Below are 20403 nucleotides of genomic sequence, written 5' to 3' on the forward strand. Positions count from 1 at the left end.
TGGGAAGGGACTCAAGAAGTATCTTAAGTTTCACAGAGAACAGGTAATTAAATTATTTATTCCAGATGAAAGGTTGTACCATGTCAGGAAATCCATTAAATAGATGTGTATGAAGAATGAGGGAAGTGCCTGTAGATTATGAAAAATAATGCTAAAAGTATCTAAAATCTCTGGCTGTTTGGGGTAAATGCTTAAAACCCGGCTGTCTCCTCAATACGCACTTTTAAAATAAAAAGGCATGTAGTTGCCCCACGTGAATGAAAATGTGAGTTAAGTTTTGCTCTTGACGAGTGATTGCACATTACAAAGAGGTACATCAGGTATCTCAGGATACACGCAAAAGGCATCGATTTCTGTTCAACGTGTTAGCAAAGTAAAAGGAAACCACCCTGTAGCGGCACTAAGACCTAAATCCAGACAAGTCGTGTTTGTTTGCCTTGTTCATGAGCAAACCATGACATTCATCCAAAAGCAAGTGCAGTCCACTCTTTAAAAGTTCTTTGGAAAAAAAGTCCAAAAACTGGTAATTTTCTGGCATGGAACAAGTGCAAAAAAAACCCAAAAAACCAAAAAAGACATTTGCCAGCTGTGTGAAAGCAATACACACGCTTGCAGGTTGTGCTGTCTCCAGCAATGAGGGTTTGGGGACGTACCCACCCTGCTTTTTTGTGAATGCAGATGCCTCCTGGAGGCAGCAGCTGCCAGTGGCACTGGGCTCACCCACACCTTCTGCAAACCAGCGCTCCCAGCACTCAGCTGGAGGCAGAGTGGCATTGAGACTTCTCCAGTTCTATAAAAATAAATGTAGACTTTTTCTTCTGTGTAATACTGGCACGAAGGAATATGTTTTCTCACAAAAAGAGTTGGCTTGTATGCTGTTCTTAAGACAAATGTTGCAGTCCTGTTTTCCCCTCAAACTGAGGCTCTCACCTTCCTAGGCTAATGTGCAAAACAATGACAAAAAAAATTCCAGTCCATATTGTCCTGTAAATCCGTGTCTGTCAGTCCGTAACTTGTACGAGGGAGGAGAGACACATCTCTGGCTGTAGGTCTTTGCCTTTCAGCCTCAAATGTTTTCAGAGTTGAATACTGATACATTCATCTGCTGTAATACTGGATGGCAGCAAAGTTCTCATCGCTCTCCCCCCTGGGCCTGTGGCTCCCTCACAGTGGGACTTTGCTGAGCCTGTTGCTCCAGCACCCCCGTTTTGCAGTTCTGGGGAGTGTCAGGCTGCCCAGGCTCCTCCTTTGCACCTGCCCCGTGGCTGAAGCTTTTCTCCTCAGGATGAAATCGAAGTTGGCCTGGGTGTTCATCGCGTAGAACACGTTCGCCTTGTCTGGGATCACCAGCTCTGCAAGAGAGGGAGCAGAGCAAGCATTAATTTGCGCACCAGTTAGCGAGGGCTTTATTCTCCCTGGCAGCTGTGACAACATGTCAATGGTGTTTCTAACATTGCTTCACATTTTACTCTTTCCTTCAAAATGCAGCAGAACTGTTCAAGCAGCAGCAGCAGAGTTCTGCTTCCCCACCTTTGTCCTCAGAGATGATCTGTACCAGCTCGTAATCCTCAGCTGAGCCAGACTGCAGGTTGTGCTTCTCCATGGCTCTCTGGATGACAGCGGGAGCCTTCTCTTGGTTAGTTATCTGGGAAGAGAGAGTTGCAATGAGAGGTTCTGCTTTATTCACTCTATAATGATTTAATAATTAGCAAAGGCCTGTTTTTCTGCAGACTGTTCAGTCTTGGAAAAGACTGCCGAGAACTGAAAAATTACAATGGGTCAGTAACTGCGTAGTAGATTCTGCCAGATACTAAAACGTGCTCTTTGTGACATGTGGTGGTTGATTTAGTTCAAGTCAACAGACACTGTTCTAGAAACACAGTAGTAAATCACAGCCTCTGCTCTCCTGAGCAACCACTTGGAGAAGTGAGACCTTGTTCTCAGCACCCATCAAATCCACAGCAATAGCTGCCCCAGCTGCTGTTTGCAGACATCCATTAATCCACAGTCTCCTGTGCTAAATACTTTCTTTGATGTCCTGCAAAGAGTTTTGGCCTTGTAGCTGGGTTTGCTCTCTGCTGGGGAAGTGCTGTGCATGCGGAGCAGACACGGGGCTCCCTCCAGAGCCTTGGGCACTCAGAACAATTATTTTTCTCACCAGCAGCCAAAGTTGTCAGGCTGTAGGGCCTGCTGTTTACACTTGGTGAGCTGGTCAGATCTGCACCCCAAACCCCACGCATTAGGGGAGCCCCAAATTTGATAGGGTGTGGAATCATAATATGGTTTAGGTTGGAAGGTCTCTTCAAAACTCATCCAGTGCCACCCCTGCCATGAGCAGGGACATCTTCACCACCTCAGGTTGCTCAGAGCCCCATCCAGCCCGGCTTGGGATGTCTCCAGAGAATGAATGACTTGTGGCATAAAGTCCTAGAGTTGGGGGTACCCCAACAAGTGCTACATGGCATGCCTACCTAATAATCTCCAAATACTGATTTCCTCAGATAGAGGAAATCGTCCAGTCGAAAAACCCCTGATTCTAAAGAAACTGCACCCCGTGCCAGAACTCAGTCTAATTGACTTGGCAGAATCCCAGCAAAAAACCTTTCTTCCCACCCTGCCTGGCAGATATTGGCAGTTCAATGGGTCTCTGATAAATGCTCCAAACCTGCCATTGCAGTTCTTATTGCACCCCAAAAGGTTTTAGCAGACTTTCTTATAGATACCAGAGCCCAAATGTCAGTAATTTCTAAAAAGACAGTGGAAACTCTTGGTGTAATACGTAGTAGGCAAGGAGTTAAATACACGGGAATCAGCAGAGAAATAAAAGAATGCCCTACTGCAAAGACAATGCTGAAGTGATGGTTGGTGCCACTGACACTAACATTCTACAAATTGATTTATTATGTGGACAAACGTGGAAATTCCCTGACGGAACTCTAGGGAGTTTTGCAGGGAATGAGGAGCAGCTGCACTTAGTGAAACTGAACTTATCAGTTAGATAGAACTTAGCTATGCCCTTACCCCCTCTGAAATCACCACTGTTCAGCAATATCCCTTGCTGGCAGTGGCACTTACAGGCATTGACAGGAGAGGCATTATTAGAATCATAGAATCATTTTGGTTGGAAGAGACCTTCAGGATCATCAAGTCCAACCATAACCAAACTCCAGCACTAAACCATGTCCCTAAGAACCTCGTCTGAACACTTTTTAAGCCCCTCCAGGGCAGCCTGTTTCACTGCTTCACAACCCTTTCTGTGAAGAGTTTCTTTACTAATATCCAATCTAAACCTCCCCTGGCACAACTTGAGGCCATTTCCTCTCATCCTATTGCTTGTTGCTTGGGAGCAGAGCCCGACCCCCCCTGGCTCCAAGCTCCTTCCAGGCAGTTCAGAGATCAGAAGGTCTCCCCTCAGCTCCTGTTCTCCAGCTGAACCCCCCAGGTCCCTCAGCCGCTCCCATCACACTTGTGCTCCAGCCCCTCACCAACTTTGTCACCCTCCTCTGCACTCTCTCTCCAGGAGCACGATAAAGCACATAAAATGAAAGATTTCTGCACATTCGCTACTTCAGTTACCCCAAAGGTTCACACTAAGCTGGTAGAATACCTGATGGGATTTTACACCAGGCAACCAGTACTGGTGAAAATGCCCCAGATTGGAACAGGACCAGTGGTACTAACACCACCCAAAAATCCCTGTGCATGGAAAACTAAAGATTGTTCAGGGAAAATACACCAGATCAGCACCCGGTGGATCACACCCTCTTTTTAAATAATCCTGCCGATTGTATGCCCAACAGAGCATACCTTCTTTTTGTATTCACAGGAATCCTGAAGGAGCTGCTGATATCAACCTCAAATGCATCTACATCTCCAGACACCTATCTAGATCCCCTAAATTTCGAGGTGATAAACCAACAAATTGGATTCATGGCATTATTTTTTACCTTAACCATCTGGTTTCCCTTGATTGGCAGCCAAAGGGACCCAGAATGGCCATGGTCCCACACTCATGTTGCCTACAATGAAGTATAGGACTACCTTCCATTAGTGGAAATTTGAACTTAGCTACCATGGTCATACACAGAACCTACACATACTTAGAAAATGAGTGGGGTTGGGACAGGAAAACGTTGATTCCCCTTTTTTTAAAGATATATACGTACTCGTAGTGAGTATGGAAAGTGTACGCTCGCGATTGTGCGAGGGTAAGTTTATAATACGCTTGCAATCCTGCGAGGGTTAATTTACTTACACGTGCTTATGTGGAAGCACGGGAGGAAAATACACTCGCGATTGTGCGAGGAAATAATTTATACACGTGCTCGTATTGAGCACGGAAAGTACACATGCTTGTATCAAGCACCGAAAGTACGCGTGCAAATGTGCACGGAAAGTTACACATGCAAATGTGCACGGAAGGAAAATACACCCGCGATTCTGCGAGGATTAATTTTACACGTGCTCATACTGAGCACGGAAAGTTACACGTGCATATGTGCACAAAAAGTATAAATATACTCGCAATCCTGCGATAAGTTTTACTCACAGCCGTGGCGGCACGGCAAGCCGAGTCTCCATCCCGGGGAGGGGGGCTCTCGGCAGCAGCATCTTGCTTGTGCTCCGAGAGACCCGCGGCAATGGGCGGAGTCTCGATGAGAATCCCCTTTTTTATATTGGCTGATCAGATCTGACTGTGGGCATTCTAGAAGCTTCTCTGCAACCCCACACTGGCTGTGGGTGCCCCTGAAGCCTCCAAACATCCCCCACACTGGCCACAGGTGCCCAGCAGCTCAGTGGCGCCTCAGCACTCCCTTCTCCTAATGGCCCTGGCCTGGGTGCTCTGGGGCCAAACAAAAGAAGCTGTTAGCCTCAAGTAGCAGAGAGAGAGGGAGATGTGCCTACTCCTTCCATACTGAAGGAGGGAGGGGGAGACAGGGGGGCTTGCATTCTGCCACAAGTATCCAACAGTACCTTGCTCTCAATGTCAAGAATAACAAAGCCTTGCACCTCTGAGAGGTTAGATTGTTGGCTAAATTTTACCCTGATGGAACCCACTTCTGTAACGTGCCTTTGGCAACAAAAACAGGCGTCCATCCATCGTAGGCCTAACATTTAGCTTTAAACCTGACCTAAATACTCCATGGCTCCATGGTTGCCACAGGATGGACACCTATCAGAAAAACAGACCCATACGACCCTTCCAAGAAACTGTTTGATACGTTTAACCAAACTGATGGGAAGTTGATTCACGTGAATTATAAAAAGTCAGGAGAACCTTTCCAGAAAGTGTTTCTGTGTGCTGTGAAACAAATCAGGTACCTGAATCACTTAAAATAGTCTAGGTCAACAATGAGACTAAAGTCTAATGTCTCCACAATGCCAGTTGCTGCTCAACAACTGACACCAGTCAGTATATAGTTGATGAGATGATGAGCCTCAAATTAATAAGCGTTAACAATGAACTTCATGTGTGTGAAAACTGATCCTGTACCATCCACCACAGTAATCCCCACCTCAACTCCACTAAGAAAAAAGAGGTTGATGCCACAACTATCCAAAATTGGACCATATGTAGTAAAAAATACAAGGCAACAGCAGATGCTGTGTAATCCATCACAGTCCCTCAAAGAGGAATCAATGCAAATTAACATCTCCACAATTAAACATACCTGCTCACCATTCCTGAGTACATTTTGGACGGGATGGTCAGCATGGTTGTGTGCATGAACCCTCACCTCTCTTCAATGACCAAGGAGAGATGTGAGTGGTGTCTCAGGACAGGACTGGAGTCTTAAACAGTATAGATGCTGAAGTACTTGGAAACAATGTAGTCACAGTGACTAGTGACCAAAATAAATTGAATTACCTACTATGGTCTTGTAGCATTGGGAACCAACCAATGTTTATCTGGTAAACTACATCAGTAGGAAACAACTGACGAAAAGGATCACTAGTTGATTGTAAATGCACTTGAAGTAGCCTAGAGTAATGTTTCTTTAGCTCTTAATTGTATCCAAGCTCAATTGTGGATACAATGAATGATGACCACCATCATAAAGGAAGGTGAAGAAGGCACCCTACCCACTGAAATTTGGAAGGTGATTTGGGATAACACAACTGAATTCAAGAAAAAATTCAATCCTGGTGGCCTTTGGTCAGTTTTTCCTACAACCCCATCAAGAGCACTGTCACAGCATTCGTCCTAACCATATACAGTGCTCTGGTACATACCATATACCAAATCATTGTGTTAGGATTGAATCTCAACAGAGTGATACTTTTATCTGATGGAGCAGAGTATGGGCGCAACAAAAAGGAAATAAATGGCAAACCATTGCTGTTGATGCATGCATTGTGCGACAACAACAAGGATTCATCTGTGAAAGGCACACCATCAAAACTCAAGGCATTTGTCTTGACACAGAGCAAAACATTCGCTACTTCGAGGTACATCCTCACAAAAATCCTGAAACCGTGCTTGTACATACTGGAAAAGGATGTGCATGTATGAGAACTGTCTGTGATTCCATACTTGCAGACAACATTACCGTAGCTACCAATAATCATTCTAATATTTGTAATTTTACTGAAAGCATAGCATGTGATTTTAGTTATGCAGCTCCTGTCACAACTCAGCTGCTGCAATGTGACTACGAGCTCATCCACGATCTGCTGCCTACCCCTATTGGATTGGATCTCACCCTGCTGAAAAAACTCCTCCATCATGATGATTTACATTGATTGCTGTGACATGTCAAAGAGAATGGACAAAAAACTTTGATTCTTTCCATCATGATGCAGAAGAAAAACACCATGTGCTAGAACCAGTGATGCAGGACTGAGAATACAGCTGGTGGGACACTTTTTGGATGGTCACCAACTGCTACCAGACTCTTTAACAAAATGCCACATCCTATCATTGTCCTATCAATACTCACTTTGTTGTGTCTTGTTTTAATAATAGCACTATATGTTAGAATTTGACTTGTGACAAAACATCTAGCCTATCTGATATCTCCACAAGATGTAGATGTACTTGATAATCCGCACAACAAGCACACATTTGACATCCCCAATCCCATCTAAATATTGTGAAGCTTGAGTGAGTATGGTCACGGGGTAGATTATGTGGAATATTTACTGAGGCAGCAAATTATTGAAACTAATTATCAAAGGCACACTTATTGAGAGTAAAGTTGCATCCACACTCTCAGCACATACAGCAGCTGCTCAGCACACAAGGAATCTGCTCTGCAATGGTTCCCCCCAGCCTGGCCTGCATCCTTAGATGTTCGCACATGGGGAGCTCAGTGTGCAGGCGCCAAGGAGAACGGAGGGTGGAGCGGTGTGGAGATACCGCGGCCAGGCTCTGTGCACACGGCAGGTACGGAACTAGATGGTGCTATGCACGTAGTTGCTGTCAAGAGAGAATATTCCATCCAAAATGCTGCTGAGCTAGCAGTTGTGCCAAATCTGTCCTGTGGATGAACTTTGCTCATTATTATCTCATAATACCAAAACACGCCTCCATCCCAAAAGCTACCTGCATCCATTCTCACTTAAGCATGCTCTGAATTCTTCTAAGTCTATACCTTTAAAACTGAGAGAATTCTACAAAAACAAAGGTATGTATGACCAGAGTCACTCAAGTTCCACCTAAACACAGAAAATAGTATAAAATACACTAATGATGGGAAAGTTCGGGGAGATGTCATCACTGAGAAGTCCAGGAGATGGCATTGCAGACTTTTGGGTCCATTAACAGGCTAAACGTCTCCTCCCCACCCATAAGGACGCGTTTGGGTAACACCTGCACACTTGGTTATACCAAGTGTTTCCCCAGGAAACTTAGAAACTGAGTTTGTATCTGTAACCAGATCAGTAACACTAAATAGTCACCTTAGAATATATGTATTTGGTACCAAAGTGTATTTTTTAACGAAAGTGTATTTTTGCAGACAGTGTATTTTATCACCAGCAATCTAAAAGAACTTGTACCTGTTGCTTCAATAAATCTCATCATTTGTGAATCTAGTCATGAGAGTTTCTCATTGGATATGCTCAGACTTATATATTATACTATTTGTGAATCTGTAAGTGCATCAATGACCACAGCCTGACCCCGCACTATGGGTGAATCTGTAAATGTGTGAATTCAACATAACGCTGGGCTGGCTGTTGAGCACAACTGGACTTACGCTGCTAACTTGAGATAATTTTGGTTTAGTTAGGCATCACTCAAAAGCTAAGCTCAGCCATCCTTTTCCCTTTCAAGGAGGTTTCATTAGTGAATAGGTGTTTCTGAAACTAAAAGCACCATTTAAGTTACCTGGAGTGAAAATACCACCCACAGTAACAGCATTTTGCTGTTCCACACCACTCACCAGGATGCTCTTGTAGATGTTGCCAGTGTTGTCTTCTACACTGATGCGAATGATGCAGGTGTCTTTGTTCTGCTGGTTGTAAACTGGCTGCACTGGAGGCACTTCTTTTGAGGTAACGGGTGTCATGGAGTCAGGGCACTTCTCGGAGCACTTGTCATCAGATGGCAGCAAGGGAGGGGACGGGATCAAAGATGACACCCCCAAGGAAGATGTGTCTGTGGCGTGGTCGGTGGTACAGAAGGAGGAGGAGGTTTCAGGGAACTACACAATAGAATGAAAGAAAAGCATTCTCATAACCCAGACATTTTGTGTGTTATTCTGGAGAAGAGCTGGAGGAAGCAGGAGGCATCTACAAAACCTCAGCCACCTGCACTAGGCTGGCAGTGGGATTCTCTGCCTCCAGAAGAAGTGATCTTCACTTGATTCATTTGACCATTTTAATGAAAACTTCTTTCCAATTTGCTGTGCCAGACCCTGTGCCGCTGGCTCTTGCCTCTCAGAGCAAGCCAGGAGGTGGCAGCAGATACAAGGACCAGAATCAGGCTGTGGGCACCAGCCAGGGACTGGGACAGACTGGGACAGTGCTGGGGGCGCCACTTGCTTTTCCAACTACAACTGAGCAGGCTGCCAACAGCAGAAGAATCAGACCTGAGATATTCAAGGATGAAATGATGAGCTGTTGAGCTTATTCCTCTGCAGCTGACCCTTTTCCTGTTTCATTTGGTTTTGTTTGGGGGCTTATAAATCCTCTGGTCCACCTCGCTGCTAACGTCACACGTGGTGTGCCAAGAACCAGCAGTGATGCTCAGGCTCCTCACCCCGCTGCCCACAGGCTCAAAGGCAGAAATGTGCTCACCAGCCCCAAAAAGCACAAGAAAAATTAACCTCTTGCTTCTCCAGGACCTCACTGAGCCCCAAAACACTGCCAGGCACCACAAGAACATCTGGTTTCAGGGAAGGAGAATTTCATTCTGCCTTGTATCTTGGCAACATAGATTGTGCAAAATTCATGACTGTATTGCTTCCATTTTTACACATTTATTCCTAGAGTCACTCCATTCCATCACAAGCGATGCTCTAGTCAAGACCACCAGGCCTGGGGCTGCCTGCAGCCTCGCACAGGCTATGCTGGCAAAGGGGCTCAGGCCCTACCTTGTGCTGAGGCTCATCAGGAGTGTCAATAGGAGTGATGGTGCAGATGTCTTCTGATTCGGAGTGATTAAACTCACAGGAGGAGACACTGGCTGTGTCTGTGCTTTCCCCAGAGCTCCCACCTGGAGCAGGTTTGGGCTGCGCTTTGACAGGTGTGCTGTGGGCAATCACCTCGGAGCCCAGGAACAGCCTAGGAGAGAAAAGAAAGCGCAACAGCTGGTGAGGGAAAGCACAACAGAACTGGGCTGAGCAAAAAATTGTTTCAAAAATCTGACATAGTGTTATGTTTTCCTATCTCGAGTGGCCTATTGTTTTCATTTCCTCCCTGTTGTTTACAGAGTCTGTTACTCACCAAGACAAAACCTTCTTGACCCAGTGTCCCAGCCAGCTGCAAGGCCAAAGTCAGAGCTAATGCTCAGTGTCACAAACGAGACTCCTGGTCAGTCTGTTGTCAGACTCACTCGCCAGGAAATGATTGATGGTGAACCTGAAGCATTTACACTCCAAGCAACGAGGGCAAGGCAGAGCCATGGCAGCTCCTCCCCTGGGGGCTCCTGGTCCCTCTGACACAAGGCAGCTCAAAATACTCGGTCACCAGAAGTGAACCAACACACGAGAGGTAACGCAAGGAAACACACCGGGCAAAGGTTTTCAAAGGGCAAATTCTTGCAATTCAATAAAAGTGCCACAGGTACCAGTTTCTCCCTAAGAGTCTGAACAATGTACACAAGGAGGAGATCACAAGAAAGTGTAAATTACAGGCGCTCTCCCTCTCCCAAACTCATTTCTAAATGCAGGTCAAGGAAATTTCAAGGAGTAGCAAAGGAAACAAACATGTATAATATATAAGGGAGAGAAACAAGGTGAATTAGATGCTATGGCAGCACGCAGTCATGACTTCAAACAATTGAGAGAGGTGTCACTGTTTCCAGGATGAATTATGCCAGTCTTTTCCACAGTATTAATTTGCAAAAGGCATTCAGAGTGCAGATGAAACAATTCTTTAGACAAAGACTGCACAGTGTAAACAAACTCAATACAGTAAATTCCAATCCTGCAGCACTGAAACGCAGTCAGAAATGAGACACGAAGGCCTGTGCTCCGCAGGGACAACACTGAGGCACGTGCCAAGGGAGACACAAAGCACAGGCCACCGGAGTTTAGGCACTGTCATCTTCAAAGCTCACGTTCTCAGAACACGTCACCATCAACCCCAAACACTTTCCGAACAGCTGCCAGGATTTTTTTGCGTATCAGAACTCAAAATTGTAGATTGAAAACAGCGATTTTTCCCTCAGCCCTGAATCTGCAGTAGCTGTTCTAGGCAAACCAGGTACAAGAACCAAACAGGAGAGTTCAGAGCCGACTGTGGCACTAAATTAATCATTTCCCCTCATCCTGTCATGCCACTGGTATGTGGGAGTCCCTTCATATCTGCTCTCCAGGTTCAAATTTCTCACCTTTCCAATATTTTTCCTTTGGTCCTCGATCTCTGCTTTCATTCCCTGCAGCTTTCCCTGAATTCCTGCTGGCGTCTTGTTTCCTGCGTGTGCTGAGCTACGGCCCCTGTTCTCCACCCACCTGCTGTTTGAATCCACTGAATTGGACCATGTCCCCCTGATTTTTCTTCCTTCTCTGACTTGAAGGCAGTCCGACAGATTGATTCTATTATCAAATGCCGTTTTGCTAACCTTAATTTTCATATTAAAACACTGCAAGGAATTTTTTGTATGTGTACAGCACATGAGACCAAAAATAGGCTGGGCTTTATCCATATTTACTCTGTTTTGCTACTGCATTCAATTACACAGCAGATATTGGATTTCTAATCCAGCACTAAAATTGCTCCTTTGTCTGGCACCTTAGGAACGCTTGATTGTTTCTAATCTCTTTAATCATCAATAATCCTCATGACTACTTATACCAATAGAAAGGGACAACTTCAGACAGAAATACATATTTCTAGCTGGTGGTGTCTCCTTACAGCACTGCAGTGCTCTGGATCCCTAGCCAGGTTTGTCAGCTGGTGAAATGAGTACGCGCTGCTTGTTTGATTTATTCCAGTTCATATTCACACACCAAACCCCCCTCTCCCCGTCATACTCACAGGCTGAATCTCTTCACCACGCTCTTCCGAGATTTGGGTGACGTGGTGCTGGTGTCGGCAGCCGCTTCAACCTCACGTGAAAGGCTGAAACTGCAGGACAGACAGTACTATTAGTTATATGTCTCGAAGAAGCTATATTTGAGAAATTTAAGAAACATTTGGTTACTCCCACTTCACAGAGGGTTGCATCCCCACAACGAGGAACGCGGCTCTGTCTGCATTTTACCATGGTGAAGGGGATATTTTACTTCTTTATAATAATTTTTAAAACCTCATGCTTTTTTGGATGACATTAGTAATTTTATTTAAAGAACATACTTAACATGTGAATCTTGGATAAGCTGACTTTTTTTTTACTATGATTCAGTACAATGCAGTATGTATCTGTGCTTACACCCTTAGCGTGGCAGAGCGGTATTCAAATACCTAGCGGAGATCTTAAAATGCTGTAAATAAATAGCCTTTGGCTGGCCTAGCAGCATGTGCAGCAGCATAGAACTCAGTGAGGCTGCAAAACCCGCCCCAGCTGCCCAGGAGACACTGATCTGGTGGGCACTCAGTGAGCTCTGTGTGTTGCCCTGGCTCCTGGCTGCCACATCCACAGCCCAAGGCACAACCACTGCATCCTGACATCCCTCGGGATCCTCTTCTGAGCGCGTCTCTGGGCACACAGGCAGCCCAGACACAACAGACTATCACATTTCCAAGTCAAAAGCCTGACTTCCAGTCTCCAAACTCAACCCCGCTCAGCATTTTCTCCAGGTTTTCTCCAGCTGTTTCACAGAAGGCAGATGTATTTCCACTCTCCGGGAGCAGCAGCGTGCGGCAGCTTCTGGCAGCGGAGAGAACTTGCCTGTGGGTGAGTGCGGGGGAAGAAGAGCTGCTTCGCCAGCTGGGCTCAGAACCTACCTCTCCTCGTCACTTAAATGCTGCTGCCTCCTAAACCACTGCAGGAATTTTTCATCTGGTGTCATGCAATAGCTGTTACATGCAGATTGCAAGAGCTTAATTTGGGCGATTACTTCAAATTCCTGAGAAAATAATCAAATAGGAATTCTAATTAGCAAACATGATGAAGCCACACAGACTCATTCGTATACTAAACACATGCAACAACAGATCCAGGAGAAACTTCGTTCAACCTGAAGTTCAGTTTCAGTTGAATAACTGGCTATTTCAAGAACCAGTTTTCCAAACAGCGAAGGTTTTGGTTTGTTTGTTTTTTCCCCAGCATCTATAATGAGCATCTGAATGTGAACACTCTGTCAGACACGCACAAATCAGACGACAAACACAAGGAACCATACTTTACCACAGAACTTTTCCCAAGTACTAACCAAGTGTAATGCTGGTGCAAACCCACCGAACAGCAGTACTGCTGGCTGTGCCTTTGGGAACAAGGGGAGCAAACAGCCACAGATTCTTCAGCTCACCCTTCCCGCCCACCCCTGTGTGGCCAGAACGGTGCTGAGAGAGGAATCACGCTCCGTACATAGGTGGTTCTCAGGCACTAAGCAAGGGAAATAACTAGAGGTGCCTGTGATGAAAGCAGAGCCTGATCCTCCCCGGCTCTGCACGTCCTGCACTCACACTTGGACCAGAGGAACACAAAACGCTGCCCCCAATGTGTGACTGGAACATGCTGCTCTTCCCCCACTCCGCTTGCACACACACTTGCCCAAAATAATTCTTATAACCCCTCATGTCAGAGCAGGTTATGGAATCAGAGCTGAGCTCTCAGCGCAGTTCAGCTCTGCCACTGTTTGTGTGAAGCTGGACCGATGAGCACGGAGCAGCTCATGTATCTCATGAGTATCCTGGCCCGTGCAGTTCTGCATACACGGCAAGTCCGAGCAGTGGTTTGTGGAGCTTGAAGCAGCCGAGGGAAGGAAACAGCTCCATCACAGCCAAACCATGTCTGCTTGCAGACTCCAGAGCGGAGATCTGGCGCGACTGCCCTCGGACAGAGGAAACCCCGGCACCTTTGCTCCTACTGATCTCTGACCAACAAGGCTCAGGCTGGAAGGAAATGCTGAGCCTTGATTTCTCAGTCCCAGGTACCTGCTTCGCTCTCTGCACCTTTTACCCACAACTGTTTACTGCAGCACAAGGAAGATGGTCACAAACTCTATCTTGTGGCCAGCAAAGGTCTCAGGCCAGCAGGTCTGATTCGCTCCCAACACATAGAACAAACACGTGTAATGTGTTCCCGTGAACACCAAACGGGGGGAATGTGCCCCAGATGTAAATCCCGTGGCAGCGAGTGCCCTGCAGCTCCTCTTCCCCTGCTGCCCGCATCTAAAAGGAATTTCTCTTCCTGCGCTGCCCCTCACAATCCGGCAGAGGTTCACAGCATGCCAGGGATAGTTCCTTCCTCACAATCTGCATTAACATCAGTGGCTGTTGCATACGCCTGAGCAAAGACAACAGGCCTTGCCAAGAGAATGCTCTAGCAGAGAGCATCAGTAACTAACGATCACAGAATAGTCAACGTTCCACTTACCTTTCGCCTCTTCTCAAAATTGATCAGGCCGCCCTGTTGGAAGGAAAGAGAAGGGATCAGAGGAGAAGAGCACAGGCTCAGATGGATTAATCACAAACAGGATGAAGTAGCGACACCAACGGAAAAGCCAGACCTGCCCTGACCAAAGGCTTCTACAAAGACCTGTTTGCAGCTTTAGGATAAACCACAGCACTTGTGTCCCCAAGTCTGCAAAGGACATCTCTCCTCATGGCCTGAATGGCCTCTGCCCAAGCAGAAAAGCCCAGGACAAGAATGCTCGTATAAGCTGTGTTGAGATCACGTCTGCAGAACGCAAGTAGGATTTTGCATACAAGAACCCAGCTGGGCTTTTGCCTGTGCTTTGTGTGCCCAGCATCTGAAACACCAACCAAACACACAGCGTGGACAGAAGGGAAGCGGCCAACAAGAAAATAGATCTATTGTAACCTTAGGCGGGCCTGCCTGAGCGCAGCTTTGCAAAAACCCACCCAAGCAGCAGCCCGGGGAGAAGCGTGTTTGCCCATTCCCATCACTGGTCTCACACCAGCACACGGCTGAGTGGCTGCAGTGTGGCTGCTTCAGTGTCTCTGTTAACGAGGCCGATTCTCAAAGGTGTTTGAAAACCTTTGCACAGAAACACCTTTGAAAATCTGCCCCATCCTCAGCCCCTGTTAAATCACCAGACTCCCTCAAATCCTTTTTCCCTTCCTGTGCTGGATGGGTTCCCCTCCTTGTGCAGCTACAGAGCAATGAAAAAGCAAATCTCTAATCACTCCAGGGCTCGGACATGCCCGAGTCGATACTGAAGCACTTCAGTGAGCAGCCTGAAGAGCTGAATTGGTGATTCCAGGTGTTTTACCAATTTTTTACAGATATCTTTACACCTAAAATGTTGTTTGCAGAAAAATAAAACAGAATAACGGAAAGCTGACTTTCTTCACATTTTTATCCTAAGAAAACAAATCTGATAATGCTAAGCTTTGAAAACAGATTCCTCTTCAAAGAGATACACAAGGACCCAATAGAAGATACAGTAGCAGAAGTGCTGGGAAGGCAGTGAGGGTATTTAGGATTCCAAAAATTGCCCCAAAATACCTCGAGATAGTCCTGAAGGGCTGTGTCCAGCATCACAAGATCGGTGAGGAAGGTACCGAGGTAAGGTACCGTGCCTTGCATGACTCCCTGCAAACAATCAGAGCAGCGCTGGATTAATGGACTGAGAAATGATAACAATTAGAATGCTAGAACAGAATGCTAATGAGCATGGGATGCTCTCACGGATACTGCCAGGTGGGTTTATATGACAATATTGCCACTAGACACTGATTTCTAACCGTGGGGCACCAGAAAACATGGCTGTGGAAGCAGCATCGAGCCCCAGCTGGGGAATGGTCCTGGCTGCTCGGCGTGAGCAGCTTCTCTCTCTGCTTCATTCCAGCAGATTTTTACTTCATTATGTTGCTGTCCCACGTGACAGTGAAGTCAAATCAAGTCACAGGTTTTTTCCTCCAAGAAGTGATCCTCTTCCCCAGCAATTCACTGCATTTTAACAGGGATTATTCAAAAGTTAAACTTTCTGCTAGCAGTTGTAGAGTTCAGGCTGTTGCTACACTTGTGAAGAAAACACTTGTTACTACCATCCAAAAGGATCCATATTTTTTCCAGTCAAACAAACAAATTAAAAAAAAAATATATCTATATTAAAAAAAATCACATTCAGCACTTTTGCCTCCCTACTACAGATTTCTCTCCCTCCATCCTTTTAAATTTTTGCTGACTTCGAGACAAAAGCCATTTTCACCAGCTGACTGGAAACTGGACACATTTTACAACCCAATCTCTGCAGAAGCCTGTGCCATTTTCAAGCTGGTATGACAGAAGCTTCGTGAGCTTGTTTAAAAGGAAAGGAGATTTCTGCGCTGGCCAGAGTTAATTTTCTTGATCACAAGAATTCTGGTATTTACATGACGCATTTTACTACATAAAAATAGTGTGGCTTTCCCTGTATTTCTCTCTCAAGCGTAACAGGAGTAGTTAATGGAATTCTTTCTTGTAGGACAGAAACCAAGATAGTTGAAAACGATGAACACATGTTTATATTCATCAATCACTTATGACCAGCTGGTTGGGATGAGAAGCAAATGCAGGTGGGGACGGGAGCAGCAAACCTGTACGCCCAGCTATCCCAGACCTGACTGGGGCAGGGATGAAATGTGGCCCCTGCATCCATCCACATACAAGAGCATCACCTACTGCATACTCACTTGATTAAATACCTTTCTAGATGTTTACTTCTTATATAATCCACTAATTAAGGTTAAATCATGTTACCACTTCAAAAATGGGAGGAAAAGGACTCCAGACACACCATATCTTTTTGAAGTTGCAGTCGCCTCTGTGTCCTTTTCTGATTTTCTTTCACGCTGCTGTCCAGGTTCGCAAATTTGGATGTTCCTTCCTGTGAGTTAAAATGGAATTAACGGCTGTTAATGGAGGAGCTAAGTGGTAAGCTGGTATCTGTGTAAAACAATTGCAGATACATTTAACCACACAAGCTAGGCCAGCAAAAATATTTGCTGTGCAGATACGTGCATGTACACATTCACATCCTAATTTTCTGGGACTCATACACTGACTTGGGATTTCGGACAAAATCCCACAGGATGAATTTTTCTGCAAAATGGCTCTATTTAGCCAAAGTTAAGTGCTGTCAAAAATCTCCCGAGAGTTCAAATCAGAGAAGCATAGATATACTTCAGGTGTCCAGATGCTTCTTTGAGCTCTATATCCTGACACTCTTGACCTCAAAATTTCTGTTTAATTTCTTAATCAGGAAAGCTACAAGCAAACATTTCTATCATCTTTAATGCTTTGTTGTTTTTCTTATGCTGCAACACAGAGATCCAGCATCTGTGGCTTATTGACTAATCCAAAACCACACAGGAAATGAAAGTAAAAGGTTTTCATCTTCACAATTCAAGCTTTGCTGTGAATGGATGAGCTATTTCACAATAGCATTTATTTCCCTGGATCCATACAGGATGCTGGGAGTTATTGTTATTTTTTTCCAGTGGTCGGATAGATGGGACATGAATCATTATGAATGTTTTTTGAAGAGGCACAAAACAACAGCCTGCACTTGTAAAGCTCCTCTCATTACAATGTTTACCTCTCCCAGTCACAGTTAATGAACAGATCACTCAAACTCTATTTCCTTCCTTGGCTGAAAAACAGGAGCAAATGAAAAAAGGAGCATTGTGTCCGTGTCTTCAAGATACTGAAAGATAAACTCGAGTTTGTCCAGCAGCTGCCGGCGGGCAGGCACAGGAGCTGAAACTGCAGCAGAGCCATTGTTTGGGGACGAGGGAACACAGTGCTCCCTCTCCGCGCCAGCAAACCTGGTTCATGTGGCATTTTGTCTGCTCTACACTGACATTTGCAGGATAGACAGGCAAGGTCAAACACGGCTTCCCCTAGAGAGACTATTTATAGTGAAAGAAAAACAAAGACTTGAAGGATTCAGTGGACATTAATCCTCCAATCGTTACAAAACGGTCCAAGAGGAGAAGTAGGAGAGAGGTTCTAGCTATTGTGTGGAATTCTTCTCTCCTCGTCGCTTTCAAAATGTTTTGCAAATCTACTTACAGGCAGCTGGATAGAATGATTTGCTGGGAGCCAGAAGGTCTGGGCTCAGACTGAGTTGTTGTTTTGTCTTTTTAATATTTAGCCAAATAATCTGTTTTGAACACACATTTTCCCTCTATGCTTATTATTGTTTCACCAGCTTTAAAACTTAGCTACAAATGTTGACAAATGGATGATAAACAAAACAGACTGACAGGTTTCAATGTGTTCGCTCATCATTCCTGAATAAAACACAGTCTTTCAGATACCAAGGCAAGGGGGTAAGGTACAAATGCCAGATGGACTGCACAGAACTGCCAAAGAGTAAACTGGTTCACCAGTTTACAGGAACTTTTTAATGTAAACAGAAAAAAGTGCCAGAAACATTCCTTAGTTCCTAGAGAATATAACCCTTCCCTGCTATTCTTCCTCACTCCTTTCAAGCTCCTGAGTTTGTTGGGGTTTGCCCAGGAGAGCGCACAAGTCCAAGTGTTTCAGACAGAGCCTGCTTTGTTGTCCATCTGGCCACACACGGAGCAGGAAGCCTGTTCCTTCGAAATTCCCAGCCCTGTTTTCTAGTTCCAAGAAAGGTACGGGATAGTCGGATAAACATCTTGGTTTAATTCCTCAGCTGAAGCCCAGTGGCATCGTTCCAGTGGAGCCAAAAGCATTACAGGAGCACAACCCAGCTGAGAATCTCCTGTGGAGCTGCTCAGCACTACTCACCAGTGCAAACCTGAGCTGTGCCAGGGCTGCCCGAGGGTGCACGAGCCAGTGGTTCGTGTCTGTACAGAGAGGTATAGAGCCAAAGTGCTCATTTGTAACTCATCTGCGTCAAATTACGCTGTGCAGCATCTCTCGCCCCAGCAGAAAAGCCCAGGATTTACAGACCTGTTCTTCCCCAAAGCACCGCATACGGGAGTTCAGTTGGTTAGAAAAAGGGCAGAGCTTGGCTTTGATTTGAGATCACAAGCCTTGCAACTCAAGCTAATTCCCACCTTCATCAGCAGCTCCCTGCTTGTCAAATAGTTGTCATGGTCTGAGAAGATATCAGACAGCTCCTCGAACATCAGCATTACATCCCTGTAGAGGAAAAGATTAAATCATGTAAATTATTTGTAAGCACTCTGAATCAGATCAGATTACTATTTTTCTCTTGGGCAAGTAAAACAGTTGGGCATATAAAAGATAACAGCACCAAAATGCACCCAATGACATGCTGCACATCTACCAGGAACCTTCCTGGGATCTTCACACTGCAGGTATGAGATCCTTGTAAGAAGCTGGATAAATGGGTACAAAGGAACAGAACAAGAGCTCTGAGGTATCCCAAATACTTCATTTTCCCCCTGTTCTATGCACTTTGTATTTAAGCGTACAAGGCCCTTTCTGTTACCCCAACACGATACACATAAGATGCAATATTTTGAGCAGGAACACAGGGCAGTGGAAGGAAAGACACCCCCCCCTCCTCTAGGGGAAATGCAGAAGTATAACAGACTGCCTGGCAGAATCGCATTTTGATTTATCAGAGGGAAAGGAAAGAAATCTGTTCTTCCCAAACTGACCAAGCAGAACAGCATCTTTCCTGCAAGAGATTTCTGGTTTCTGTTTGGCAAGCAGTAATTATGCCAGCTGCACAAAAAGGTTTCCTCCTGTCAGAAGTATTGTCTTCAATACAGATTTGGATGTTGTAGTTTGGGGATGTATTTTAAGGCAATGTCAGGACCAGGAGGGGATTAATGAGTGTTTGCAGCAACCTGGACCTCCTGCAGCTTCACAGGAGAGAGGACAAGAGGCAGGGATCACAGTGCCCTTTAGCTGACTGAGTAGCCAGTGCCAGAGCTTTTCAAATATGTTGGGGAAGACCCAATATGCTGCAAAGGACAGGAGAGACCCAGTGTCCCCAAGGGCAGGTTGTCCCCTCAGCATCAAAGAGAACCCCATAGCAGTCAGACCCAAAAAAAGGGGTCTGAGCCTCACAGGAACGAAAGGCTCTTCTAAGACAATAGAAGGAGCAGAACAGGGAGAGCGAGAACAAAATTAAAAGAAAGAGCACAGAGCTTTTTGCCTTCGTCTGGGCCAAGCCTTACTTTGGAACACAGGCCCAGGTCTTCTTCAGACGATAGATGGAGTTGGACTGCAGTGCTGAAATGATGGCCCTCAAGGAGGAAAAGTTCTTCAGGATCCTGCATTCCTGTGAAAGGAGCGGTTAGAAACAGGAGCATTAAATGTCAGCATCACCATTAGGTCAGTGCTCTTCTGTCTGACCCATGTCCTGCTTGCTACACATTCTCCTTGCTAAGCAGGCAGCTCTACAAATATTGAGCATCAAAAATATCACTCCCCACTCCAGCCACCAAACACTTGATGGGCTTTGGTATTTACATCTTGTCTTCCTCACTTTCACCTAATTGTAGTGATTACAGCTTCCAGTTCTAAGAGAAATAAAAGTGGAACTGAGGCCATGAAGTCAGGTTCAAAATCACAAAAGTTACACTTCTTAAAAAGCTTTTTAGAGTTACCAATCCCTTTTACCCTTTAGGGGGAGAAAACAGGCTTTGCCACTTTCTATGCAGCATTTAAAATATAAACCCTCAGCCTCCTAAGTGTCAATTAAAAATAAAGAC

The 20403-nt window shown here is 45.4% G+C and overlaps 1 protein-coding gene across 1 annotated transcript in view; it reads right to left on the reverse strand.

Moving 5' to 3' along the window:
- Window positions 1–1164: 1164 nt before the first annotated feature.
- RGL1 (ral guanine nucleotide dissociation stimulator like 1) overlaps window positions 1165–20403 on the reverse strand; it is a gene marked incomplete at both ends in the record, with an annotated part of 73143 nt that continues 53904 nt past the window's right edge. The window contains 11 exons of the mRNA XM_080348753.1: window positions 1165–1352; window positions 1531–1645; window positions 8388–8648; window positions 9540–9729; window positions 11647–11736; window positions 12556–12677; window positions 14150–14182; window positions 15245–15331; window positions 16518–16607; window positions 18772–18856; window positions 19867–19970. Of these exons, the coding sequence (XP_080204879.1) occupies window positions 1165–1352; window positions 1531–1645; window positions 8388–8648; window positions 9540–9729; window positions 11647–11736; window positions 12556–12677; window positions 14150–14182; window positions 15245–15331; window positions 16518–16607; window positions 18772–18856; window positions 19867–19970 (1365 nt within the window). The remainder of the gene's footprint in view (window positions 1353–1530; window positions 1646–8387; window positions 8649–9539; window positions 9730–11646; window positions 11737–12555; window positions 12678–14149; window positions 14183–15244; window positions 15332–16517; window positions 16608–18771; window positions 18857–19866; window positions 19971–20403) is intronic.

The sequence above is a fragment of the Nesoenas mayeri genome (assembly GCF_963082525.1).
Source record: "Nesoenas mayeri genome assembly, chromosome: 8".
Classification (NCBI taxonomy): Eukaryota; Metazoa; Chordata; class Aves; order Columbiformes; family Columbidae; genus Nesoenas; species Nesoenas mayeri.